The sequence below is a fragment of the Colletotrichum aenigma genome (genome assembly GCF_013390185.1).
Source record: "Colletotrichum aenigma strain Cg56 chromosome Unknown KSG_Cg56_contig10, whole genome shotgun sequence".
NCBI lineage: Eukaryota > Fungi > Ascomycota > Sordariomycetes > Glomerellales > Glomerellaceae > Colletotrichum > Colletotrichum aenigma.
In genome coordinates, this window is record NW_023500916.1 from 1,926,331 (window position 1) to 1,953,436 (window position 27,106).

General features: G+C 51.0%; 8 protein-coding genes across 8 annotated transcripts; 6 read left to right on the forward strand and 2 right to left on the reverse strand.

Annotated features, from left to right (window-relative positions):
• Nucleotides 1–1,890: 1,890 nt before the first annotated feature.
• On the reverse strand, nt 1,891–3,187 carry tea3 (Tip elongation aberrant protein 3; the record flags this gene model as incomplete). Its single annotated transcript, XM_037329643.1, has 2 exons — nt 1,891–2,989; nt 3,039–3,187. The coding sequence occupies 2 exons, from the start codon at nt 3,185–3,187 to the stop codon at nt 1,891–1,893; spliced, it is 1,248 nt and encodes a 415-aa protein (XP_037172026.1).
• Nucleotides 3,188–4,502: 1,315 nt separating this feature from the next.
• Nucleotides 4,503–6,308, forward strand: CGCA056_v014402 (uncharacterized protein; the record flags this gene model as incomplete). Its single annotated transcript, XM_037329644.1, has 1 exon — nt 4,503–6,308. The coding sequence occupies one exon, from the start codon at nt 4,503–4,505 to the stop codon at nt 6,306–6,308; it is 1,806 nt and encodes a 601-aa protein (XP_037172023.1).
• A 534-nt stretch (nt 6,309–6,842) lies between these two features.
• On the reverse strand, nt 6,843–10,331 carry CGCA056_v014403 (Vegetative incompatibility protein HET-E-1; the record flags this gene model as incomplete). The annotated part of the gene is made up of 6 exons (XM_037329645.1): nt 6,843–6,846; nt 6,906–8,121; nt 9,422–9,722; nt 9,793–9,865; nt 9,920–10,067; nt 10,136–10,331. 6 exons carry the CDS (start codon nt 10,329–10,331, stop codon nt 6,843–6,845), a joined length of 1,938 nt encoding a protein of 645 aa, XP_037172455.1.
• Nucleotides 10,332–11,889: 1,558 nt separating this feature from the next.
• On the forward strand, nt 11,890–13,146 carry JLP1-1 (Alpha-ketoglutarate-dependent sulfonate dioxygenase; the record flags this gene model as incomplete). Its single annotated transcript, XM_037329646.1, has 3 exons — nt 11,890–12,057; nt 12,114–12,849; nt 12,899–13,146. 3 exons carry the CDS (start codon nt 11,890–11,892, stop codon nt 13,144–13,146), a joined length of 1,152 nt encoding a protein of 383 aa, XP_037172029.1.
• A 1,381-nt stretch (nt 13,147–14,527) lies between these two features.
• On the forward strand, nt 14,528–16,485 carry CGCA056_v014405 (putative transporter; the record flags this gene model as incomplete). Its single annotated transcript, XM_037329647.1, has 6 exons — nt 14,528–14,803; nt 14,874–14,966; nt 15,024–15,071; nt 15,125–15,318; nt 15,371–15,535; nt 15,588–16,485. 6 exons carry the CDS (start codon nt 14,528–14,530, stop codon nt 16,483–16,485), a joined length of 1,674 nt encoding a protein of 557 aa, XP_037172123.1.
• Nucleotides 16,486–17,405: 920 nt separating this feature from the next.
• On the forward strand, nt 17,406–20,706 carry CGCA056_v014406 (uncharacterized protein; the record flags this gene model as incomplete). The annotated part of the gene is made up of 5 exons (XM_037329648.1): nt 17,406–17,726; nt 17,777–18,599; nt 18,651–18,707; nt 19,742–20,510; nt 20,565–20,706. 5 exons carry the CDS (start codon nt 17,406–17,408, stop codon nt 20,704–20,706), a joined length of 2,112 nt encoding a protein of 703 aa, XP_037172027.1.
• A 2,952-nt stretch (nt 20,707–23,658) lies between these two features.
• On the forward strand, nt 23,659–25,096 carry FUB8-5 (Oxidase FUB9; the record flags this gene model as incomplete). The annotated part of the gene is made up of 7 exons (XM_037329649.1): nt 23,659–23,752; nt 23,808–23,841; nt 23,892–24,094; nt 24,290–24,621; nt 24,688–24,822; nt 24,889–24,965; nt 25,021–25,096. 7 exons carry the CDS (start codon nt 23,659–23,661, stop codon nt 25,094–25,096), a joined length of 951 nt encoding a protein of 316 aa, XP_037172028.1.
• A 1,090-nt stretch (nt 25,097–26,186) lies between these two features.
• Nucleotides 26,187–27,086, forward strand: dapA-1 (4-hydroxy-tetrahydrodipicolinate synthase; the record flags this gene model as incomplete). Its single annotated transcript, XM_037329650.1, has 1 exon — nt 26,187–27,086. One exon carries the CDS (start codon nt 26,187–26,189, stop codon nt 27,084–27,086), a length of 900 nt encoding a protein of 299 aa, XP_037172453.1.
• Between the last annotated feature and the right edge of the window lie 20 nt (nt 27,087–27,106).

The following is a 27,106-nucleotide window of genomic DNA, read 5'->3' on the forward strand; positions in this document are numbered from 1 at the left end:
GGTGATCGAAGAGATGCGAATGCCGTCTCTCATGAGGCGAGGCATGTTTTGTGTTTGAATGTACAACTCCGCGCTCCATCCGAAATCTTTCCACGGCAGGCCCTTTGCAGACTCGCAGTCGCCGACGAACGGAATGCGAACGTTGTGAGGCGGGATCTCTGTAGCGCTTGACCTGGCGACTTTCTCTGGCTGTGACTCGCATGAAAGCTGTGGCTTGCTGGGATGATTGCCCATTTTGTAGATCTCTTATCCAATAAAAGTTTTGCTGATCGGGAAAGGAACGAGTGGACTCGAGAGCTGTGAAGCTTAGCTTCAAATCATAACAAAATAGAGAATCTCGGCTGCCATGATCTCTGGGCATATATAACACAGAGGGGATGCTGCGTTATTCAAGGCACCTCTGCAACTTGGCATCTTACGAATCGCCATTTTCTATCAAGGTACTCGCAGTCGATCATCCGTGCTCTGAGTCATATGCAAAGTCCTACTTTTCGTTTTGCATAATAATATTGACAGCCACAACTGCGGACATGACAATAGCCGAGGTAAAGAGAAAGAAAACAATCACAACGAGATCTGATAGAGTACGATGGCATGTATGATAGGTAGGACGTTGGCCAGAGAACGACCTTTCTTTCTAAAAGATCCTTGGGTCATTTTACTAACTATGAGCGGGAGACGATTGGTAGAGCGACTTTATCCAGCGCAGTGCAGTCTCAAATTTATCAGCAAATCCACAAAAGCATTCGGGGGATATTCTGCAGCAGTTTTCATCAATGCGGTTGTGTGTTGGAGGTTTGGAGTGAAAACAAGAAAGCTAGTCGCAACCATCCCAACCTATGCCCGATCCTTGGTGTTCCCTGTTAGCCGTCTTCTGCTCTCTCTTTTTCTCCACCTAGAATTGTGTTTGCTCTCGATCCAATTGGGAGTAATCAGGAAGACAGGTATCATACTCCGTCGAATCTGGAGTTAAACGTCCAGAGGCCTCTCCTTCCGAGTGGTCGTCGATGGTTTCTTTGCTGCTCACCATATCTTCGTTGTCACCCTGCCCACTCTCTCTACATTCTGCGCTTTTGGGCCACGGCCACAACCCCTCTAGAGGCATGTCCTCAAGCAGCATATTGAAATTCTCTTCAGGTCTGAAAGCGTCATAGTTGTAGACCGTAAGCCACTCCGTGTTCCAAGCGTAGCCACGGGCTATGCGATCGGTCGTAAGGCCCTTCGGGCGAAACTCGGCCAGAGCTTCCATCTCATTTGATCCAACAAATACGTGAGCTGTCCATCCAGCTTCCCGATCTGCTACTATGTAGCGACGGAGATATTTCCAAGAGTGATCCCCAAAAGCTTGATGGGGTTGGCAATTTCGGATGATGCAGCCTGATTGTGGCAGCTCGTTTGCTGGAGAGAGATGAAAACCCTCCTTCATGAGGCTTGCAACTCGGGATGCTTGCACGACCAAGCGCGCCTCCCATCTCAAGTTCTCCATAGACTCGTAAGATTCGCCGATTTGGTCGTAGAAGATGAAATAAACATTGTACGGGGGTGTTGTAGTTGCATTTTCCCTAGTGATCGTCTCGGTCTGGACGCTGACGGAACAACCCATGGTGTAGTTGCGGTTAGGGCTTTCACATTGGCTAGTGGCTGGAGGGTGATGCGTAGATGTCGAAGGATGAACGCTCTGTAGAGCCTCGATTTTATCTCTACATGCCCAGCTTGGTGCCTCAGCCCCTCGGCTATTTGGGTTTGGCCTCTGCGACTCATTACGGCACGCCCAGTGTCAAGTGACAGAGAACGAGTTTAAGCCACATAAAAATGCCTGAATTTTAATCATTGTGACTGGAAGTTCTGCTCTACTTATTTTGAGTATTCTTCGCCCTCGATTTCCATCTCTCACTGTACCTGAAGAAGCCATCCATCGCCTTCCTTGCCCTTCGCGCTGTCACCGCCCCAAAAGATGAGACTCTTCGCGCTTGCGGACCCAGCGCCGAAGAAACCACGCGGACCCGGATGGGCCTTTCCCTCTGTCTTTACTTCCTCCGTTGGCACGAGTTCCACCTCGGCCCAGCTGAACTCGCCCGACTCTACGCGAGGCAGCTTGTCGCGGATCGCGTCCTTCACAGCTGCCGCAGTAAAGCCGTGGGTTGGAAGTTGCACTGCCCAAATATCGCTGTGGTAGTCCTTCTCGCCCGATTTTTCTTCCTTGCCAAACATGTAGATGAGATAGTGGCGGCCAACTCCGGTGTCGATAGGCACCAGTGCGCCACCTTCACGGGGGCGAGGTCCAGGGACCAGAGGGTTGGTGGGGAAGTTGACCGTCTTCCAGACCAATGCTTCCGGCTTCTCGCGGTCCGTGGCGTTGGACTTGAGGTCCATGTAGTGAATAGCGCCACTCATATCGGAATCCGTGCCGATGGTGTACAGGACATTGTCCACAAAGGCAGCTGCAGTAGGTGCTTCCGGGGCAGCTGGCAATTCCGTCCAAGCCAGTGTGTCGAAGTTGTACAGCCAGGTCTCTGTGCTGGCCTTCTGATTCGCTGCAGTACGCCCACCGTGGAGGACCAGAATATCTTGGGCGTGATCGAAGAAAATGTGATGATCAAATCTGGGTGTGAGTGTCTTGCCGATCTGGCTCGCTCCCTGGATTTTGGTCCACTTCAAGCTCTCCGAGTCCCACAGCCATAAACAGGTCTCCTCAATGGGCTTTCCGTTGGCATCAGCACCGCCGTGAATGATTGCAAATTGACCACGAGCACACGCCGCGTGTTTCGTCCGTGGGGCAGGGATGTAAGTCTTGCCAGTCTCTACATCCTGCATGGCAAAGGCGGGGTAGCAGGCGTACGCCGCCACGGGCTCGCCATTGGTCACGGCTGGAAGAGACAAGACGTGAAAATCGGTAGTGCACAATTGGCCATCGGCCGTCTCTCCGCCGAATATACAGGCCTTGTGATTGATGACGGTGACTGAGTGATGAGAGCGTGCCAGAGAGAGGCTGTGTTGTTTGTTAGGAGTGGTTATAGCAATGGCAATGTTGAACTTACGAGGCATCATCGGTGGGAGTGGTGGCGATCTGAGAAAGGGAAACCTTTAGAGGCTGCGTCGGACGCGCGACGGCAACGGCAGCTCCTGCCTCGAGGCTGGTTGAGACGACCTGCTCGGCGACAACCGCCCCAGCTACTGCCTCTGCCATGGCTGTTGTATGTTGTGGTGGATTGTGTGGGTGAGTATTGGTGAATGTTTGGGGTTTCGGATGTTGTTTGTAGGTGATGGAGGCGGCTGAATTGAAAGTGAAGACTACGAATTCGGCAAGAATAAGGTAGGTAGATGTTATCAGCAGATGAAGTCGGACGAGTTTTTGGCAGTGGGTGAGGCTGGGATGATCTGCGTCTGATTGTCAGGAACGACGGGCGAGAACGTTGAATGACGTAGCTCTGTCCGCGTAATTATGGTATGACGTCACGTGTCTGGGCCCAACACTCCTCCCTTGCGAGGAAAGAGCCCTCCTTTTGCGCGATTGTCTTTGAAAATCACAAAGAAAACGGTGGGATTCATCACTAAAGCGTTCAATTTAACCGTCATTAGCCAGCGGACGAACACCGACAAGGATGGAGGCCGTTGTCGCGGGCCGAAGCGTAGTGTGTTGGCTGGCTAGTCAGTTGCCCACCACTATGGCCAGGCTTTTGGGACGCTGCTCTGAGCCCTCAACCTGTAGGCAACTAAAATGCTAAGGCATTCAACAGCCTTCAAAAGTTCTCAGCGTCCTCCTCTTTGCGGCGCTCATGCATTCAGTGTCATCTTCATAACGTCAACCTCTAGCTGGCCCAGCCCGAACCTCAATGCAGCAAGCTTCCTGATCCCATTGCAATAGTCACCAACAACGGGAATTCCAGGGCATTTGTCATTTTCGGAAAGTTCGATGGTAAAGAACGTCACTTTGCATCATTGGGCACATTCGCCGGACTGCCACGGTCGACCGGAGCTCGCCAACTGGCTAAAGTGGACGGGGCCCACACGTTTCGGGCAAGCCCCAGCCTCGGCCCCGGCCCCGATTAAGGTCCGGGGCTAGCTTGCGGACAAGAAAGAGGATGGCACACCAGATCCAGGGGCCTTATCTGCAGGCCAGGCTGAGACCCAAAGCTGAACAGAATTGTCGGCTGGCGCATCCATAGTTAATTGCGATGCTCCTTTAACAGGGGGGGGCAAGCAGAAGGCTGCGACCCCTGCGCGCTAAAAGACGAACTCCGATTGGTCTTTCACGGTCAACAGCTAGGTTGCGTGCACCAACAAACCAGCAGATTCCTGCAACTCCATGGGGCTGAGACTGGGTTTTCCAGGATGAAGAGCAGCTGTGCCGCAATTTGGTGGCTATACAGTCCCATCTCTGCAGCTCTGCCGCATTCTTCGGTTGTCTCGAACATATTTTGACTCAACGCCCGCCTGTCGCTGAGGTTTCTGCACTTCAGACAATGCCCCTCTTGAATTGCTAGAAAAAGCAACATCCCGCGATGCGGCAGACCATCCACGAGTCCGAGGCCAGCATGACCGTCTCTATGGCCGGGTCACCGAAAGAAGTGGGCTTCTGGGAGAAGTGGATCATCCCGCTCTGTCTGATCATCACCACCGCTTTGAGTTCTGTCTTGATCGTTGCCCATTCTCTCAGGTGGACGGTCAACGGATCTTGGTACGAATCCTCCTTCGCGACGATCACATCTAAGCGCGCAGCCATTCAGTCCGGGATTCAGCTCCTTGCGGCGCTTCTTGCTCTCATTCACACCTCAACAGTCGCCGTCCTCATTCAGCATGGCTCCAGACTGGCCTTCTTCAACTCGGGTGGTTCAACGACACAAAACCTGAAAGGATGGATGAACTTGGGAATTCCACGCTTACGATGGGATCTACGGCTTCGGTTTCTCCTACCAATAATTGCATTTTCCGGCCTCGGTCTGATATCCTCAGCTCTGTGGGTTGGTGCAATGACGCCTGTTAGCAGCACTATCGTCGAGCAGGAGATCCTGCGAGTCCCTTCGTTCAAAAACACCACCCTCATCAAAGAATACCCGTCCGAAATTTCACGCGCAGGCCCATCGACCACAACAAAGCAAGGACTTTTCACTTACTCTGTTGGAGTAAAACTGCTGGGTAGTCTCATTGCTTCAGGGTCGTCAGCAACAACCTCCGATGGATCGGTTCGTAGACACGCTAAAATCGACAACACCCAGTACATTTATGAAGGTCGCTCCTACGGTGTTGGATCATCAGTAGGCATTCAAGATACTGCCATCACCAACAGGACCTCGGCGGTAAATTACTCATTTCATGAGGATGGCTACTTGCCGCAAGTCCAGTGCTTCTACAACCGAAGCATGGACTTCGTCATCGGCCGAGAATTCCCTTCCAGGATATTCGGGGTTTCAGGATGGCTTCCCGACAGCGTCGGAAGTCAACAGTACTCCGAGTACGTCGGACACAGCACCGATGCCATCGTCGCGGTCGGTGTGGCACATAGCTCTGAGTCAATTCGTCGCTACGTTTCCATTGCAGCAGGCAAAAGCTACCTCGCCCTGAACGCTACCCAGTGCACCGTCGACTTCATACCAACTCGGTTCAACGTCTCTGTCGGCATTCGCGGCCGAAACATTACAGTCGTTCCAGAAAGTCAGATCGACGACTTCGATTCGCAGCGCAACCTCACGCGGACTGTTGCGCGTCAATTCGAGCTCATTTCGAATGACTTGACAAACTTCTATGAGTCCATCCTAGGCAACGCATTCCTATCGAGTATCACCGCATGGAACATATCCTCCAACGAGAACGGCACTGTCCCAGAAGCCGAAGCAACGCTACGTGGACTGGAAAACGCCGTTACTGCAATGACAGAGTCGATGTTGGCTGCATACGGAGCAGCCCAGCTGATGGTTGGAAACCTTTCCGAAGAAAGGGAAGCAAACGTCACAATCGGGGTGTTTGTTATCGGAGAAATTGTCTACGTAGTTGCGATTGCCATCCTCAACGCACTTGTGCTCTTGGCTGTTGTGGTAGAGACTATCCGGACGAGAGGATGGAAGGGCCTGCCGCCTTTTGACTTTTCCGACCCTGAATGGTTGATCACAGCGTCATTCCGAGGTGGCGAGCTGTCTCACACATGGAACCGAGATGCTGAAGGAACCTTGGTGGCTCAAAGCACTATAAAGGGACCTATTTCATCGTACATGTCCATAGATCAACCCGGCGACGAGGATCAACATCGTGTTGAAGTGATTTCTGAAGGAGAAGGCGGATGCAGAGTTGCTTTGATGCTGCCAAGTCGCTGATTTGTACAAGCTATGTATTTCGTCCATTGGGTGATCTATTTCCAACTAGCTTGTTCAGCAGCAGCCTGCAATACCGATTATATATGTCTAATGTTGAACCTAACAGAAAACTCTTTGACATCGTATCCCTTGAGCTTGACAGTTCTTACGTCGACTAGAACCGAAATCCGGTATCGTTGGGTTCCGAGCCCTGCTGTGATAGAGTCATCAAACGAATCAGGCTTGAAACCCTCTGAGATCATGGCATGCCAGTGATCTTCCTCCTCTTCACGATTAATTTGACGAAGGAATGCTTGAATCCCAATATCCGTTGTGTCTGATCTCGATGGCGATGCATCCAGTAGCAAGATTCTAGGCCTCCCACTGCTTTGGATATGTCTCCGGTCGCAGAGCATCCATAGCTCAAGTTGAGTCGGCTGAAGATTTACAACCAACTTCAAAGCCTGGACCTGTGTCGAGAATCGAGGTGCAAAAAGAAGCCGACTACAAATATCCCACGATGTCCTTGGTAAAATACGACTAATCTTGATACGCTTATCTATAGGTACGTGCACACTTTTGTGTCTCCCCCAAAGCGTGCTGTCGGGCCTGCGGTACGAAAGTTGGTCCTCAACTATGATGAATGAGGGCTGGTACTCTGTCAGATGGTCGAGCTTGTATGACATCAAAGCCATGGGCAAGTTGCAATCTCGCCGAAAAAGGTCCGGCTGGACCTTTTCGAGAAAGATGCCGCAACGGTGAGTTGAAGTGCCAATATCCAGGCGGAGAACGTATCGAATAATTCCTCCGTTATCCTCTTCTGGTAGCAATATAGGCTTGGGTACAATGGCGAGGCCTAAAATACCATGGTGACAAGGTCTCTGGATATCTTTATCTGACGGGATCACGACCATGCAAAGATTCCTTCCCATAAAACGAGGCCCTCTGCTGGTCAGTTCCATCCCAACATCATAATTTCGAAAGCGTGTAACTGCTTGCGTTTTTTCATGACCGGCGAAGTCCGCTGGAGATGACGCGAAGGCCACTGATGTTCGGGAGTGGAGGGGTCTGCGAGAATCCCATGCGAGTAATGAGGTATCGTCGTCCTTTTTGCAAATCTCCTCCTGTAGTCGTCGAAATGCTTTCTGACCTTCTCCGTAGAGCATTGGCATGTTTATGTCGAAGATTCCTAATAACGAATATGCCACATCCTCCTTTCGTCTCGTGCTTCTTGTAGCCGCCCAAGCCATCCGCGTCGCCACGGGGATGTCCCACAGGGGTGTCTTGCCAAGCAGCACGTCGCAAAGAATTCCCGTGATGTCTGAGATGATCTCGACCAAGGATTCTTTCGTACCCAACAGATTCCAATCCTGATCGTAAAACCGCACTTCAGCGGGAGCGAGCAATTCCTGAAGTGTCCAGCCTCTGGTAAACCATCTGCAGTTACGAAGGTGCTTCTCCAAAGATCGTGTGCGGGGCATGTCTGCCAAGTATGCGTAGCAGGCCTGCGCGTCATGGTAATATTTGAACATGGAATTGATCGATTCCGAAAGGTCCGCGCTGCTCGTTTTGTCAATGCAGCAGGTGTCTACCCAAGCATAGTCAACTCCACGAGCTCGAGCTAGGCGACATATTTCCTCGATTTTCTCGAACCCCTTCATGTTCTGGGCGACATCGATGTCTTGAAAGTCTTGGAAGCTGACTTCCTCCTCATCCCAAGTATGAGATAGGATGACATAGGTGGGGATTTCTTCGTCAAAGACCTCTTCTATTTTCAGTGTTCTCACATCGATAAGCTTCATCATCGACGTTGACCATTGATGAAGAACTGCAGCTGGAATCTAATTAGTACGCGTCAACAAGATCCTGAAGGTTGAAAGAGGCTGGAATTAATTTTGGGCCCCAAGATTGGAGATAAGAAATAGCCTAACCTCTTAGTCTGACTATTCTTACTGCATGTGTGAGCTGGCGTGCATGAAGTGCCGCATGACCACCACAAGGAAAGCCGGGGATAAGCCGAGATCCTTACCAAAACTAGTACTGCAATTTCATTCGTTCATCATTTAATCCTACTAGACACCGTCTCTGAGGGAATGCTTTTGCCGAGGCCCAATTTGATCCTGTAGCAAAGCCAGATATCAGATCTCATTCTGCCGCGTTCTTATGTACTGCCTCTTCGATTAACATTGTTGATAGTAAATCAACAATGTCCGTTGGAGATGTAGCAAGCTCGAAATCCGCCGTTTCTAAATAGTTAATACTAATATGTGTAGTAGTATTCAGTGTGGCTAGTCTTTTGTTGAAGCGTCCGAAGTTGACCTTAATCACACGCACCACCCCCAGTTCAATCTGCAAGCCGATTGCTGTAATTCTTCGGCCACAGGTAGTCCCAATAAAGGGGGGATAACTTAAGAACGCCGCCATCGAGAAAGCCCAATAAAAACAAAATTCGACTTGGTATTTATCGGGATGGAGACGGTGTGTCTTGATGTTGCTCCAGTATTGCTACTTCATGTAGCTACCTCAGTCTTGCCTCTTGTGACTACAACGGCTCAACTACAACGCTTCTACTTCAATTTGCACCCCGGCTGTTCTTAGACGATCAGCCAGAGGCTGTCCCAACGTTGCTGGCGTCAGAATCCCGCCTCCCAATTTGTGTGCGACACAATCCTCCCCAGAGTCGAGTAAAATCATAGCTGCCTCAACCGCCATCATGCCCGAAAACACGTAGGAGTCGCCGTTGTATCTCAACCTCGCCTGCACTCCTCTTTGGAGAAGAGGATTCCTTTGGAAATCTTGCGCATCTTCTTTCAGGTCTGCGATGGCCACGCCGCGATACTCAATGAAATTCTTCTGTCTTTCTTGCTCACTCGGTCCAGAGCCTGGAGGTACGAGCAGCTTTATCAACCATTTCACGGGCGGAAGAATGGCCGGGAGAATGGTCATAACCCAAACAAGAACCCAAAAAGCCCAGCCGTGCACTACAGACGGGTGTCGCTGAACGCTCCTGAAGTCGAAATTCGGACCGTATGATGTGGGTGTAAGGCCGCTATATTCTGCCTGCTGCAGCAAACCCCATGTTCGTTGAACAATTGCTTGGTCATGCGTTCCCGTCATACCAAATCCGAGCGTACCAAGTTTAAGTCGCTCGATTATGTCTTTGCTGACGTTTCTGCTCTCATCAGCTTGGGATCTCGCAGGACGGATAGGCGATAATGCCCAAGGCTTTCCGGCTTTCAGAATGTTTCTTAAGCCGTATGATGAGACAGAAGTTACTAAGCCATTCAATGTGCCACCGCTTGCTTGTACTCTCGAGTCATGGACTGATATTAGACCAGCCGATGTTGGGCAGTCGAATGTCTCCTTGACCTTTTCAACCATGAGGCACGTGAGAAGGTCGGCAGGCAGACTGCCGACTCCACACGAAGGTATCATCTTTGAACCGGCCATCAGTATTTAGGCATCTTATCTGAGTGCGTGTCATGATTCTAGAGGAAGGTCTTACCATGGCCCCCGTTGACTTGACAGTGTCTTCATAGGCTTTGATCATTTCCAGTACGGAAGGAGTCTCGCCGTTACTGGTATAATATTAGAGAATATTGGTTTAAGGCCATAAAATGCTTTGAACTCACATATCAACATAATGAGTCCCGTTCTCGGCGCAGCTTTTGAACACCAAGACACCATGCTGGGGAAAAGGGCCCACCGTCGCAACCAAACACCGGGTCTGCCTAGCCAGAGCGTCAAGCGATTGGGCCGTGAATTCGACGGGAATGACGTCTTCAAGATTCAGGGATCAGCGTGAGTTCACCCCAAAAGAATTAATTTGGCGAATCGACGGTTCTCACCAGGGTTCTGAGAAGTCTTCAGTCTCAGTTCTTCGGCCAATTTAGTCAATTTCGCCCCAGAACGACCTGCGATGGCCCACTTCAGATCACGATCAATTTCCGCGAGGTGCATCGCAGCGAAGCGACCTGTAAATCCTGTTGCTCCGAGAAGAACAACATCGTACTCGCGATCTGAATTCTTGGTAAAACGAGCCATGATGCCGGCATCGATCGAGTTCATTACTCCATCTATGCAAAAGCGTTCGGAGGTCGTCTATACGATGGGTTGGCAGTATTTAAACGCATGAAGAAGAGCCACGTCTAGAAACAGACAGTTCCTCCGCAGACCGACTTAAGAATCCTTTGAAATCGTCACACTCGGAGATATATAGCAATAGTAATTCATTGGTATTCAGTCGGACGAATTCATGGCCCAGATCTGACTCCACAACTTTTCTCTGAGTCTGCTTCTGTGAAGTTCATCTGTCTATCAAGATGGCAGCGGCGGACAGACAGAGAGGGCCGTCCAAAGTACCTCCGCTCGTCTTTCCCTTTTGTTGGACTAGAAACCGTCGGACATTGAGCCAAATTCCGCTTATGGCGCGTTTCATTCGTCAAAAGTACCGAAGGATTCCCGTCGGTGCAGCTGGTTCATCCGCCCATCCATACGAAAGTGAACGCCCGTCAAACCAGTATTCGCAGCTGAAATAGACTACCAGAAGTCTGTAGGTGAGTAGATGGCATTGTGCACGATCGAAGCGACGGCAATGAACATGACGATGGAATGGTGCAGCGATACAGACTTTTGAACAAAAAGCTCAGAAAGTATAAGTCCCGGAGACAACTCCCTATGATAGCACCAATGAGTACAGCATGGTTCTGTCGCATGATGAAACCCTCGGAGTCGTCTCTGCTTTGCCGGCCGATGCCGGAAGCTCTCCGACAAAAACCCCGACGCCGGAACCGGATGAGACGGAGACCACGGCGATGCAACCAAGTGGCGTCACTCCGTTTGAGCTGAGAATTCGACTGCCGAGCCGACTGCCAGATCAGCACCGCTGAGCCACACTGCGGAAGACACGGGGGCCGTGGCCTCTTTTGCACGCCAGATTTCCGGACATTCTCTCCGGTTACCATCGAAGTCGCTTCGGAATCACCATTGCCACTCTCAGGCAAAGTCAATTCCGTTCTCATACTCTTTAAACCTGTCAGACGTATCAAGATAAGATCGGAGCAAATAAACGTGAAGCGCTTAAAATTTCCCGGAGGCCAAACGATCATGTGCAGATTGCGGGGTCCCATCTCCAACCAAGTCGTATCCAAGAATTGCGTGCTTGGCCCCCAAGATAGCAACATCGCGCAGCTACCATTTCTAATCAGCACCGTCCTTGAGGCCGCTTCATGCCACCATTCAAGTTGCTGACTTCGATATGAATGGCGTCATTTCCCCTCCATCCACAGGACCCGATACCTCCATCTTTCGTCTCATGTACCCCAAGAAGCCAATGGACTGTAGTTTTGTAGCCATAGATCGGGGCCGCGTCGGCTGAATATTGTTTTCTTTGGACGGTCGGGCAGCCAACGCAATCCAATCCCTGCCAGCATGCAATTCTTCTGGTTGAGTGCCCCTCATCGATGATCGGATAAGCTCCGACAGTCATGCCTTTTGGAGGGGTAATCTATATAAGAGCAATCGGACACTTTCCACCAAGCTGCGTTTCTCGCAGATAGAACAGCCTTGAGAACAAGTGCAATCATACGCATAATCAGACAAAATGGCACCTTCAGCAACATCGACGTCCACCGTGACGGACCCGGCTAACCTGCCGGTAAACAACCTCCGCTTGTACGCTGACGGCTCCGGCGACTACAAGGAGCTGTCTCCTGTTGTTTACGACAAGGAGACCGAGTCCAAGGGAGGAGATGGCCATGAGGGCGCCAAGGTTCGTTCTTCTGAGAATCCCATTTGAGCATCCAGCGACTGATCTGTAAAATGTAGTATCCTCACTACCTCCCCACGTGGAACCCCGAGCAGAAATACCCCCCTCTGCAACCATTCCAGCACGTAGAACACGGAAAGAACGCAGACCCCAGTTTCCCCAACCTTCTCCCCAAGAGTGAGGCTCAGGTCACTGACCTGACGCCCACCATCGGTTCTGAGGTCAGGGGCATCCAGCTGAGCAAGCTCAGCGACGCCGGAAAGGACGAGCTGGCTCGCTACGTTGCCGAGCGCAAGGTCGTTGCTTTCCGCGGGCAGGACTTTGCCGACCTTCCCATCGACAAGGCCCTCGAGTTTGGCGGTTACTTCGGTCGCCATCACATCCACCCTACCTCTGGATCTCCTGAGGGCTTTCCCGAGATTCACCTAGTCCACCGTGCGGCAGGTGACCGCTCAGCTGAACAGTTCTTCGCCACCAGAACCAGCTCCATTGCCTGGCACTCCGATGTCTCTTATGAGGCCCAGCCTCCCGGTACCACCTTCCTGTACATCCTCGACAAGCCCGAGACTGGAGGCGACACTCTCTTCTGCGACGCCGTTGAGGCCTACAGGCGTCTGAGCCCGCTGTTCCAAGAGAGACTCCACGGCCTGCAGGCGGTGCACTCCGGTATCGAGCAGGTGGCTGCCTCTGTGAAGAAGGGCAGCATCAAGCGCCGCGATCCTGTCGCCAACACCCACCCTCTTGTCCGCACACACCCGGCTACTGGCGAGAAGGCGCTCTACATTAACCCTCAGTGTAAGTCGATACTGAAGACGCCAAAATGCATATGCTGATTCAAAAATAGTCACCCGTGAGATCGTCGGTTTGAAGAAGGAAGAGTCCGACGCTCTTCTTAAGTTTTTGTACGAGCACATTGCTTGGGGCGCAGACTTCCACGCCCGTGTGAAGTGGGAGGAAGGCACCGTTGTCGTTTGGGACAACAGAGTCACTCAGCACTCTGCGCTCGTTGACTGGAACAATGGCTCCCGAAGGCACCTTGCCAGAATCACTCCTCAGGCCGAGAGGCCATACGAGACCCCATTCAAGGGTTAGGTTTTGAGTATGAGTGAGGCTGCGTAAATAAGAAGACCGGCGAGGTCATCAAGGGACCATCTGAACCAAGAATGGTGGTGTGTCCGCAGTAAAATACTGCAACAATTATTATGGAAAGACTTGAATCATGATGAATGCCAATTTTACGATTTCTAATAATCTGACCCCCGACTTGTGATCGTCTTGAGTTCACCTGAGGAGTTCTTTTCGCTCCTATTTTGCCACAACGGGCTCAACGATCTCAAGTTGAGAGAGTCACGGTGAAAGGGGTAACTCGAAGACCCTTTCCCATGCAGTCGGGTCGTCTGTCAGTGGCACAGGCCATGTTGCATACCCATTCCCCCGGGAACGAGTGTTTCCAACATCGGAATAGCTTACCCTACACGACTTGCCGAACTGAAGCTATTTTCGAACTTTGTCTCCCTGCGCAAGCCACTGCTAAGATCCAGACATGCATGGAACCCTCGATGACAGGGGCAGAAGACAAAGACTAAAGGCTAAGATAAGCCTGAAATTGTAGCAGCGTTGGCTGGACTTCGAGACGTCCGCGCTGCGCCAGGGTGGGCTGTCCATTTGGCTGTTATCTGATTGGTCGGTTCTTCGACATCGCGCATATTTCTCTGTCGTAATCCCATGGCTAAGATCACGCAATGCCGTTCCCATCCCTTTTTCGTTAACAAAACGTGCCGGCTTGCATGCAACCCAAATCAAATGCGAAGAGCCAAGAGGTTGGGTCTGGATTATCCCCGTCTTTTGACGAACTATCCACAGGAGGCAATTCATTCGCCATCTCACCAAGACAGCACTAGCAGAATTTCCCCAGTCTGCATATGCGCCGTCCCACGAATGAGCCCCCCATGGTTCCAGACGGGATCCCTCCCGCTTAACTGAGCCCTTCGTAAGCTTGTTTGTTAGTCTTCGGCTGCTCCATTACCTGTCACTGATCATTCCCGAAAGCTGGAACCACTCCGGATCCTACTCGACCCCCCACGGGCCCGTTACGAGTCGTTGACCATTGATGCACAGCGCAATTCCGTGAAGCAATTGCACCATAGATAAGACGGCTTATTCGCTGCACAGGTCGAATCGCTTATGGTGCGATCGCCCTGGATCATCGCGACACTGCGGCCAGTATTTTCTTCTCTGCACCCCTGCCATCCGACGTCAAGCCGGAGAGTTGAGATGAATTACGCGTAGAGACCAATGCCCAGATTGCCGGGTTCATGGAGGGCATCTATAAAGGTTGTTGCATCTCCGCGGAACCATACCAAATTGTCGGGAATCCGAGGTTGTGATGCACCTGTCGAGGCTCTAATAACATCTGCAAGGACTGAAAAAACTGTGACAATTCCCGTTGTTCAAAGTTGCCGGTCATTCAGCCATGGCTTCAACCAACACTGGAGGGCCCTTCAAGGACCATCCTGAGGAGACCAAAGACGTTAGCACCTCCCAGTCGCAGGCCACGGACGCATCAGTGTCATCGCTGAGGGAAGTGTCCGACAATGCGTACGGCTCAACGGATGAGCATGTTTTCTCCGACCCCAGTATCGCCGAATACTGGCGCAAGGTGTACGAGAAGGCGCAGTACGAGAACCGACACCGTTTCGATCCGAGCTACCAATGGTCGGCAGAGGAAGAGAAGAAGCTGGTCAGAAAGGTAAGATTGACTGACCTGTTGACTACGGGACAAAATGTGTTCAAATTGATGCTTACTTGAATGTGTATAGATCGACAAGCGCATCATGGTTTGGGCTTGGGTCATGTTTTGCGCTCTTGATCTCCATCGTCGTAATATTAACCGAGCGATTTCCGACAACATGGTACGTACGCCCATGGGGAGACAATTGAATACGAATGCCAACTGACCTGTTCAAAAGCTTCCGGAACTCGGCATGAACACGAACGATTACAACTATGGCCAGACGGTTAGTGCACCCAAAAAATTCTGGAACACAATTAGACTCACACTCGGGGGTAGATCTTCCTTCTGACGTTCCTCTCCGCGGAGTTGCCCAGTGGGCTCATCAGCAAGAAGCTCGGTGCCGACAGGTGGATCCCAACCATTATGGTGGGTTGGTCTATCACGGCTGGCTGCCAGGCTTTCTTGTCGAGTCGCGCTGGCTTCTATGCCATCAAAGCCCTTCTTGGCCTATTGATGGGCGGTTTCATCCCGTGAGTGGCCGTTCGATATCGAGGATTGTTGGACGTTGCTAACTCATCTTAGTGACATTGTCCTGTGGCTCACCTACTACTACAAGTCGAACGAACTCCCGCTCAGACTCGCCTGGTTCTGGACTGCCCTCAGCACCGTCAACATCGTGGGATCCTTGCTCGCCGCCGGTGTTCTCCAGATGCGAGGAATCGCACGATGGTCTGGTTGGAGATGGCTGTATGTAAACCCGTCATGCATGATGTTAATACTCCAACTAATGATGCTAAAGGTTTCTCTTGGAGGGAATTGTGACCCTCATCATCGGCATCTTCTCGTGGGGTCTCATGCCCCCTGGCCCCTGCCAAACTAAAAACTGGTTCCGGGGTAAGAATGGATGGTTTTCAGACCACGAAGAGTACATCATGGTCAACCGTCTGCTGCGGGACGACCCGAGCAAGGGTGACATGCACAACCGAGAAGCAGTCGGCCCCTCTCAGCTGTTCAAGGTCGTCAAGGACTGGGAACAATGGCCTCTATACCTAATCGGCTTGACCACATACATCCCGCCTTCCCCGCCGAACAACTACCTCTCCTACATCCTTCGCAAGCTGGGATTCTCTGTTTTCCAAGCAAATCTTCTCGCCATTCCCTCGCAATTCCTGTTCGCTGTCAACCTACTCATTATCTCATGGGTCTCTGGAAAGTTCAAGGAGCGAGCCATTGTCTCGTCAATCTCTAATATTTGGATCTTCCCATGGCTTGTGGCGCTCGTGGCTCTACCTGCAAGCTCGAGCACCTGGATCAGATATGCCCTGTTGACTGGTCTGCTGAGTTACCCTTACTGCCACGCCATTTTGGTTGGATGGAACGCGAAGAACAGCAATGCGGTGCGAACAAGAGCTGTCAGCGCGGCGCTGTACAACATGTTTGTGCAGGCGGGCAACATTGCTGCATCCAACATCTACCGAGATGACGATCAGCCCTTGTATCGCCGCGGAAACAAGATTCTTCTCGGAATCTGCTGCTTCAACATTGTGCTGTTCTACCTCGTCAAGGCATTTTACATCTGGCGGAACAAGGTTCGCGACCGTGCATGGAATGCTTTGACGAAGGCGCAACAAGAGGACTACACCCTCAACACAACAGACGAGGGCCAGCAAAGACTCGATTTCAGATTCGCGCACTGAAAATTGTTTGTTGTGGAGTTAGCTAGGCCAACCGGTTGTCAGGAGGCTCGATCACCTGTGGCATTCACTATGGAGCGCACGAGCAGGGGCTATGGGGCTGAACAGAATCGCATATGAGCTAAGCATGGATGAAAATTAGACGTCAATACTTGATATGAAAACGACCAATTCAGTACCATAGACTCGAGGCAACTAGTGACTAGACGTCGATTTCATGTTTCGTGAGAAAGGCCAGTTTAAGGAACCAACAGAGATATACATCCTAGACAAAAACGCTCAAGCCACAGGACACCTAGCCCGTGCATATCCTATGCAGGGATTCCCTCTGGGGTGACAAGAAGATTGATGGACGCTTTTAGTGATCGAAACCTTTTACTTACCAACACCCACTTGTGGTCTATGTATTACATCTAATGTGGCTGCTCACAAGCAGTATAGCAGCAGTGTAGGTTTCCATCGTCATCAGAAACGTTGCTGATAATCTGTTTGATGCTCTTAAAGTCCCATATTGGCGATCGGATTCTCGTGTGGCGCCTCAGACGCGATCAAAGGCTAAGCTTATCGGGAATAGAGTCAATTGAAGGCAGGGTCCCTGGTGTCATGAGCCTATCAAAACACGGTCTGAGAGACACTACCATTTCGGCACTGCAGGCGACACCATTCCGGGCGCTATCTCACACCGTCGGAGGGATTGTGATCCTGGCGCGGCACGTAAAATGATCTGAATTCTCTCAGGGGCTTGGCCACACCAAGGCACCAGCGTTTGATGTTTTCTCAGTGAATGCACTTTTCCACCGCCATGCCGTCAACATTGCGATTCTGAACATCACAACGAATGGTGGTTCAGGACTCTTACAGCCTCGGTTTACACACAGAATCGACAAACAGCATCGCACTCACCCCGCCCACCCGTGACAGCAATGGGCAGCGTTCCTTGGGGAGGTTCAGCATGGGCTGAGCTTGACGTTACACGAAACTGCACCGCGTTCGGCGCCTACGCTGCTTGGGTCACGACAGACGACAACGAGCCGCCGTTTCCCACTGTCGCGAGCTTCTGGCGTGCTGTTGTTCCCGAGGTCAATTCAACGCAGCCAACCAATGCGCAAATCATCGATTGGCATGAGTGGGTTCGCTCGAACAGGACCACTCTGGCCCGTCAGGTGGCAGATATCTCGTCATGTCGGCTGGAGTTGTGCCAGGCCATTGGCTCCGAGATTGACGGCGGCCTCGCTGGATTTGGGGTGACCACTTCACATTTGCCTCGTATGTTGATCATGCTAAACAGTAGCAGCTTCTCGCCTCCTACTGTCTCGAAACAGTATTGTTGACCATCTACTGCACATTTGCCCTACTGCGGTATTTCAACAACAGGAAACAGAGCGCCAGCTCGCCCAACGCAGCCCAGGAATCATCTGAAGCTGTCAAGTCTAGCGTCGTCAGTCGCGCTAATGAGGCTTTGAGAGGTACAACATACGACCTCTTTACCGCCGCCGCATTCCTCTCCCTCGGAATCCAGGCTACTGTAATCTATAGCCAAGTCTCTCCAATTCCCTATCGCTATAACTCCTCTTTGCAGCTCATCGTGTCGGCCTTTTCTTTCTATCCTTTGGCAACGATGCTTCCGCTCATCCTCAACTCTGTTCGCCGGAGTTGGCTCAAGGGGGCCGTCCTCGTCGGGTTGTTCATCATCCACACCGCAGCTTGGGTGCTGTGCACAAATAACGCCCAAGTCGACTATTACCACAACTCCAACGTCATCGGTCTTTGCGCCCAAAACCATCCATCACAGGCTGTTGTATCAGCGGCCATGTTCACCATGGCAGCCATGGTTTGGATGCCCCCGCTCTTTGGGCTGTGCCTTGGCGTCGTCCTATGCTTCTACAGATGTAATAATCGTAAGATTTGGCAGGCAAAATGGCTCAAAAAAGTTGCTAAGGGGGCTATGATTATGTACGCGTCCTTCAACTTCATTTGTATGTGGGGCGCTTGGATCATTCTCGTCGTGTTCTTCAGCGGCGCGTCATGGAAGTCAGAGGATGCTTGGAGCTTAGGACAAGCACTGGCTCTCACGCCATGGATTCCAGTGCTGGTCGAACTCATGTCCATCTTGTTTCGTAAGTTCAACCCTCTTGCAATCCCGCAGTCCTCGAGCTAAAATAAGGTAGTTGGCACCGAGGTTGGCTTCGTTGGTCGTTTACCCCTGGAGTTCAAGGTCATCCGCAGTGAGAAGGCTTTGCATCGCCAAGAGGGGGATTTTTTCTTAGACGAAGCTGAGGTCCATGGCGGGAATGGGGCTTAATGTTCACTGAAGCTAAAGGAAGTTCATAGAGCCCTCTTTCTGACACTTACAATCAGATTCCTCGATGTTGCAAGAACGGAAAGGTCTCACTTGTGTATACTTGGTGTCCTTTCGAGTCCCGATTGATGAAGCTTGAACACAGATTCAACTGCGGTAACAGCTGAGATCAGTGGTTGTTTCCAACCGAATCACCTCAGCTACGTGCGCCAAACCAGCGCCAGTAGCATGTCTCAAGGGGTGGGCAAGTAACCGCATATCAAATTCCTGGACCTTGAGTCATAGCCCTATCAGATTTCTTGCTTGGTGATGTTCATGAAATTTTGTAGCGCAGGCTGGTTGGGTGTGTGGGTGTCACCCAAGAGTCGTTTTTATCACCACTAGACTCGACTCAGATCAAGGAACACATTGCCGAACACCTTGAGCAACTAGCTTTGAGATCAGTTTATGGCGATGAATCGACCGAAGATGATGAAAACGACGAAACAATGTCGCAAAGCGCTAGCGACAACATGTTTGAGCGTGGGTATAAAGTGCGCTTCTTGCAGGCTTTTGCCAATGAACAAATTGCCAATCTTGGTCAAACTCCGTAGCCACCGGAAATCACTGATCAGGATGATCTTCGTGATGCGTCTGACGATGAGCCGTCAGAGCACGGCTCAGTCAGAGCTTCTGGACCGGGTGAATCAGCACGCAATTGGCGTGTGCAGAAGCTGACGAGGTCCAATGTCACGCTCAATCACCATCACATCTTTGATTCCGGCTCACGTAACCGAAGAGGACGCTCAGGCACTGACTCAACTTTGAGATTTCCTGTCATTGAAACGAGAATATTCCCCAAGGATGACGGCTTCAAAGGTCGCGAGAAGGAGCTTGCGAACCTGTATTAGATCCTCTCCGAGCCGGGTTGCGTGTATGTTCTCAGCGCGGAAGGTGGGATGGGAAAGACAGCTTTCACAGTCGAATTCACGTACCAATACGAGCAGTCATTCGAGTACATCTTTTGGGTTCAAGCTGAGACACCAATTGGTGCCTCCGAGACGTTCAATCAGATTGCCATGAGCCTCGCGTCGGCAGCCTCTGGAACGAATCAAGAGACCCTCACGAAGTTAGGACGGGAGTTTCTGGAGTCAACCAAAGCCCGGTGGCTGATGATTCTCGACAACGTGGATAGGTGGTATCATATCGACTCTTTCGTACCAATGAAGACTTCTGTAACGATGGGAAGCATCCTAATCACAACCAGACACCAAGGCCTCACGGCGCCTGCTCGTCCTATTGACCATTACCGCCAGAACCTTAAGGAGCTTACAGATAGCGAGGGAAGGGGCCTATTACTTCACGGTCTTCCACAAGAACTTCAAACGGCAACGCGTTCCATGAAGGATCCTGAATTCAAAGCAGCTGGAGACCTGGCGTCATTTGCTGGTCTCCCGTTTATTATTGTCCTGATCACGTGCTACATGAGGGCCATGAATTGTCAGCCATCCGAGTTTTCCAGCTACTGGGATGCCTGGTGGGTGGACAACAATCCACATGCCAGGGCAGAAAACAGAAAGACTTCAAAGGACAAATTAGAGTCTATCATTAAGGTATCAGTCAACGATTTGAGCAGCGATACTAGCAAAGTCCTTCGTATTATCTCGTTCCTCGACAGCGATGGTGTTCAGAAGGAGCTGCTAACACTCGAAAAGAGTCAACAGGGACCCAGCTATCTACAAACCTGGAGGTGTGTATTATCAATCAATGTATTGATTACTCAATCAAGCTAATAGTTGAATAGGGTCGTGGCCATACTCAGGGACTTGTTGCTGAGCACTTCATCACGGAGCAAAATCACAACGGCAAGCAGACCTATATCGTGCATAGATCAGTTCAAGCTCGTATTCTACGGGAACTACATCAGAAGTCTCATCAAGCAATAGAACTGTTCAATTTGGTTGTTGAACTTGTTCGTCGTCGGCTTCCGCGTCCATCATTGGAAACCCCAGACCCTCAGAAATGGAATCAATTTCAACAATACCTGCCTCATGTCGCCACTCTGCAACGAATACACTCAGACCAGAGTAATGTTGTCACAGTAGCTCCTTTTCTCGAACTTGCAGAGTTGTTCAAGGATGGAGGTGTATTGTGTGGCAACGCTACCTGCGAAGCGACGCGATGCGACTCTTGATAACGGCGGAGAGAATCTTGGATCAGTTTGAAACTAGCCACGAGGGCCTCAAGGCCGAGATACACGTCACCATGAATCTTCTATTGCAGTACCTGGGGATATCGCGCAGTAGATAAATCAGCGATCGCGCACAGAAGAATTTCGAATTCCACAAAACACGCACTGCACAGAGGGAACGAACGGGTGAGATCACGGACGGCGACAAAGTAGGCTCATCAACGCCAATGCCGACTACGCCAACTCGATGCCGCAATGCAATGACTTCAGGAAAGCCAAGCCGATATACAAAGAGTGTCGTAAAGCGCTACTCAAGATCATTTCCGAGGAAAAGGACCCATTTGCTTTTGCGAAGCTTACATACCGTCTAGCTTATGTTGAGGAAGTTTCGAGCCCACCCAGTAGGGGTTTTCACAGTAGGGGAAAAAGCAGTAAAAGCACCTCGGTCAGTGCCCAGTCCAGTAGCTTCGCAGTATACGTACCTAAGGGTCCGGAATAACTGCCCGCGCCGACCTCGACTCGCCCACGTACAAGCGAAAGCATCTGGGCCAGACGTACATACCATTGTGGCTGTCAGCCTCGTTGACGATGGCTTCGTTGCCAGCAAGGTCGACAGCCTCGCCCGCGTGACTCACGCAGTGATGGCTTCACAAGGTCTTCAGCCACGGAAAAGCTTGTCTTGGCCACGTACTCAAGACGCCGCTGCTCGCCAAGCCTCGAGCCCATCCCTCATCCTCAATCCTATGTCAATACCACTACTTGAAGCAAGAAAGTGATGAGATTGTCTGATGGATGGCGCGCGTGGGGGAAATGGGGCCGAAGAGATGGCGATTTGCGGGAGATCACGTGACCAGTAGGCCGTTGGCTGAAGGGGGAAGTCGGAGGCCGTTGCAGTACAGGTTCCAGGTAAAAATCACAGTAGCTGGCCAGAGGCCCCCGTCTAGCTTATTGCAGCATGTATCAACATGACTTTGCAAGTGCTGAGCAGCTCGGACGCAAGGCTGTTGATTTGATCAAGAATGTTGGTGACGAACACCTCCTTCTTCGATTTCAATTCGATCTTGCGTGCGTTATGATACAGGGGGGTGATCGTTCAAGAGCTTTGGACTTGCACGAAAGAATCCTAGCTGATAGAGTAAGAGTCCACGGCAAAGACAGCTATTTCACTCTTCAAAGCCCGTACGCTGTTTGTGCGAGTTACCCCCATATGCAACGGTGAGACCAAGCTGAGTAATTATATCGACCCAATGGCTCCGATCATGTTTTTAATTCATTCCAGGATGCAAATAGGCAGTGTACTGTGGAAGGACGCCGCCGTCGCGCGGTCAAAATTCCATCTTTCCATAATACTGACTGCACGAAACGGTTGAAAGCCTCCTGAAGAGGCACAAACTCTGGCACGTGATAGTAGAGACTTACTCTCGAGGCTTTTCTTCTACGACGACATTAAGGGCGTTAGGGACGAGGACACAAGTGCCCTGTTCGATCATTTTCAGCCGGTCTTTGGCGGACGCTGGACTGAAACTCGTCTGCTAAAGTACGTCTCTTAGAGGCCAGGATGACGGACCATGGGCAGTTATCATAACTTTCAATTGATTTTCAAACAAGCTACTTTGTATTTCTCCTGCATCCCTTTTTCCTTTGGATGAGTCTTGCCGTCAATCGCAGTGATCGCCTAGATACAAAGCCGTCAAGCTCCTGCGACACCTCACAGTAAACATCACCTTCGCTAGTGGCCAACATCTGATGTAACCTGACACAAACAATTATCATCCGTCCATACCCATTGAAAACGGCAGGCTTCTGAGCTCTGAGACTCGCGTTCAGCATGGGTATCGGGGAACATGGATGCTTGCATTTACCCCGCAAGATAGCTCTCAATAACCTACCTGTTTTGAACGTCACGGCTTATCTAGGACTAGGGGGTTTATCTCCCGTAAAATCCGCCAGGCAGCGGGAACATTCCACGTCTTCATGCGTCCGCCTGCATCGGGCTTATCTAGCTACTTTTCGGGGTAGCCGTTAAGTGCGCAAACTTCGCCAGTTCTTGTCCCCGCCCCCAGGTTTCATTGCATTCATCATCCCGAGATTGTAGTTGTAGGAAGGACCGACGTTCAGCTTTGTGCATATTTCAGAATACGTTTTGAGCGGCCCCGGTCAACCTCGTTAGTATCTACGTGGCAATGCATGATTTGGCGCAGATACCGCCAGGGTTCTTTTCGGGAGATGCGAGTGACCGAGAGAGATGATAGGACTGTATCGGCATCATCTGATGCCGGAGGCTTGATGATTTCTGCCGAGAACATCTTGTTTTGTCAGGTATCGACAGCCTTCGAGAGGCAACTCCGTCACTAAGACCAGAACAGCCGACCCTAATCCAGCCAGCTCCGCTTTCTTTCGAAGTAATTCATTGAGGAGCACTTTTCATTGCAGGGCTTCTGTTCCAATGGGCACTACTCTTCCTGGGGCTTGTCTGAAGCTCGGGGCCATGCATGTGTCTTTCAATTTGATGTGTTGGAGCCTTTGCTGATCAAAGTAGGCACGGTCATTGGCTGAGTTGGATTGGGGAATGCTCGCAGTTACGTACTACTTGAACCCTCGGTCTCCAACTCAAATTTACCATTTGAAGCCGTCGATTGAATCTTAATGTTATCAATATTGCCTGTCGTAGTTCTACCTGGCGAAACGCAACATCTCTCAGCGCGATATGGCGAATAGAGGAGTTTCTTGGGACACCTTGATCCACAGCATTCAAGATCTGAAGGACCACGGAAGCCGAAGACTCCCAAAGATGTATCGAGGTACGTATATCCTGTCGTGTGGCTTATGCAGTCATCTGCTAACATTAGTTTTGAGATTACTTCAACGAGGGCGCTATGGATCTACTCACGTACGCCTTCCACATGAAGCTTTCTGGCTAATGAATATTAACATCCCTAGTGTGAAGGAGAATGAGGAAGCTTATGACTACTACAAGATTCAACCTCGTGTCCTTGTCAACGTCGATAATGTCAATATATCCGGTGAGATTTTCGGTTTCAAAACAGCGTTGCCCTTGGGCTTCAGCCCTGCAGCCATGCATGGTCTAGCTCATCCAGACGGCGAGATTGCAACTTCGAGAGCTGCAGCAAAGATGGGAATCTGTATGGGTCTATCATCGTATGCAACCGCATCACTGGAGGATGTTATTTCTCAAGGTGCTGGGAATCCCTACGTAATGCAACTGTGCATTTTGAAGGATCGGTCGATTACCCTCCAAATCCTCCAACGGGCAGAAGGTGCCTTTCTAAAGTCTTTCTCTGTTCGACACTCGCACAAGCTAATACTGTGACCACCAGCTGCTGGATACAAGGCAATTTTACTTTCCGCCGATACTCCCTGCTTAGGCCGACGTTTGAACGAGTATCGAAACAACTTCAGTCTCCCGGACGGGATGTCCTGGCCAAACCTACTCTCTGATGGGAAAAGCGAGCTCCGTGCCTCCAGAGATCAGATTGGAAAAAGCGACGAGGTGCCGGCGGAGCCTAGCAAGCATGACTATGGCCCATCGGTTAACTGGGACAGTTTGATCCCTTGGCTGCGCCAGCACACGAAGCTGCAAATATGGGTCAAAGGAATATACGGGCCTGATGACGTCCGAGTTGCCATTAAGCATGGATTAGATGGCGTGGTAATATCTAACCATAGTGGTCGACAGCTGGATGGAGTTCCGGCCTCGATTGACATTTTAAGACAGTGTGCCCCTGTGGCGCGAGGAAAGATTCCAATCACTGTGGATGGGGGTATTCGCCGAGGCACCGACATCTTCAAGGCTCTCGCTCTGGGTGCCTCGCACTGTTTCGTGGGCAGGATCCCCATATGGGGCCTTGCGGTTCGCTATCCATCAAATTCCTTACACGCAGCAGTACGAAAACGTTCCTAACAGCTCATTCTCCAGTACGACGGCCAAGAGGGAGTCGAGCTAGCGCTGAAAATTCTCATGTACGAGTTCAAGGTGGCTATGTTGCTGGCCGGGTGAGTCGAAGCGTGTATGAGGAAAGCTGAAGACAGATGCTGACCGTTTCCGCAGTTGCAAAAGCGTCAAGGACATCACTCAAGATCACTTTGTGTACAAGAAGGCGGACGGGATATTGGCAAAGCTGTAAATATCTGATTTTGCGGCAATGTGTAGTTCATTCCATTAGTTTCTGTAAGGGGCTGGCCCCTAGGCTTGTTCAACGTAGAGGTGCCGTTGATTGACTATTCTAAGCTGAAGAGGAGAAGGACTTTACAAGAGTGGGCGCCTAGCTACGGAGATACGTGGTCGGGCTAGGCGGTGTGCCACGGTAGAATAGTGGATCCGGCGGAGCCGGATCTCGGTAACTGCCCCGGCAAAGCCGGAGATCTCGGCCGGGCTCTAGCCCGTGACAGTTTCATTCTAAAGCATCATTTCATCATTCATTGTACACTTGCTTTGATGGCTTAGCCGCGGAATAACCTAACACTTTTCATCGTGGTATGGATTCAAATCTCAGTGTTCCTCTGATCCTGCGTAATACACCTGGCATTGCGCGGTGTGTGTGACAAGGCCCAGATCCTCTATCTGTCCGCCCAGCCAGTGCTGACAGGCAGCATCCAAAACAACAAAAGGTGTAACGAAATGGCCCACAGTCTTTCATATCCAATTCAGTACTTGATGAGATATTCTGTTGTTTTGAGAAACGCATGCGTCAAATAACGACGCAACTGCGCTTTCTGTCTCGACACCCCAAGAAGCGGGCGCATCGGGATATCGAAGTGAATGTCCTGGCTTTTGCGGGGAAACGGGTCCACACCCCGGACGTGGAGGCTTGCCTTTTCGGGCACCCAAAGAGTTTCGTTGTGCATTGCCAGATGAGACTACCGTTCTGGCCATGTTTTGAATGTTTATCGCAGGAAAGGAGCCGAAAGTGCTCAGTCTGGGCATTGCCCTTCCCATTGAGGAGGTGCTTGGAATCCAGTAGATTTCATCGAGGACTCTATCCGCTTTCATCGCGCTCCACCAGAGAACCCGTTTGAACTTTTCCCTTCACGATCTCTGAGAACATTTGATGTTGTTTTTGAATAGACGACAGCATATATAATAGCCAGTCATTCTAAGGTTTATCACTTTGTTCAATCAAGCAGCAACCTCCTCATCCTCACACAGTTCGAAACTTCAAGTCCATTGCCATCATAACATCCCTCATCTCTATATCGTGGAACCCAACATTCGCCATGCTCGCCCCTAAGCACAACGATATCACGGGTATTCTCGTTGCCCTCATTACACCTTTCAAGCCTGATGGGTCCGTCAACGAGACCGCCCTTGCAGAGCATGTGAACCGACAAATCGAAGCCGGCGTTCACGGCCTTGTCCCGGGGGGTAGTACCGGAGATTTTACCGCCCTTACGGTTCAGGAACGTAAGACCGTCATCGAGGTCTGTGTCAAAGCGGCTGCTGGTCGCGTTCCTGTTATTGCTGGAGCTGGCGACTTGACCACTACCGGCGCAATCGACCATGCAGTTCATGCTGCAAAGGTTGGCGCTAAGGCCGTCATGGTTGTGCCCCCTTTCTACGACCCTCCCAACCTCCAGCAGCTTCGCAGTCTGCTTCAGGAAATCCATAGCGCTAGTGGTCTCCCTATTGTGTACTACAATATCCCATCTGCCAGTGGTGTCAACCTTTCGGTGGAGGAAGTTGCCGGCCTCTCAGAGGTTGGTGTTAAGTACATGAAGGACACCTCCGGCAATGCTCCGGCCCTCACCGAGCTTCTTCTCACTACCGGAGATCGCATTACGACTTTTAACGGCTGGGACACCCTGACATTCTACGGATTGGCGGCCGGAGCTACCGGATCTGTGTGGGGTGCGACCAACATCATTCCCGAGCTCTCTGTCGAGCTTTGGAATGCTCTTGCAGTTGAAAATGATATTCAAAAGGGTCGAGAGGTTTGGGCTAAGATTTGGCCCATTACCAAATTCCTTGAGTCACATCATTACTCATCGGCTGTTAAGACGGGCATGGAAGTGCGCGGTTGGAAGACGGGTGGAGTCAGGAAGCCGTTTGCTCTCCTGGAAGACAACCACAAGGCAGAGCTAGCTGCTCTGCTCAAGAAGGCTGGCGTTCCTTTGTAATTAGAATCTTCTGCAATAGT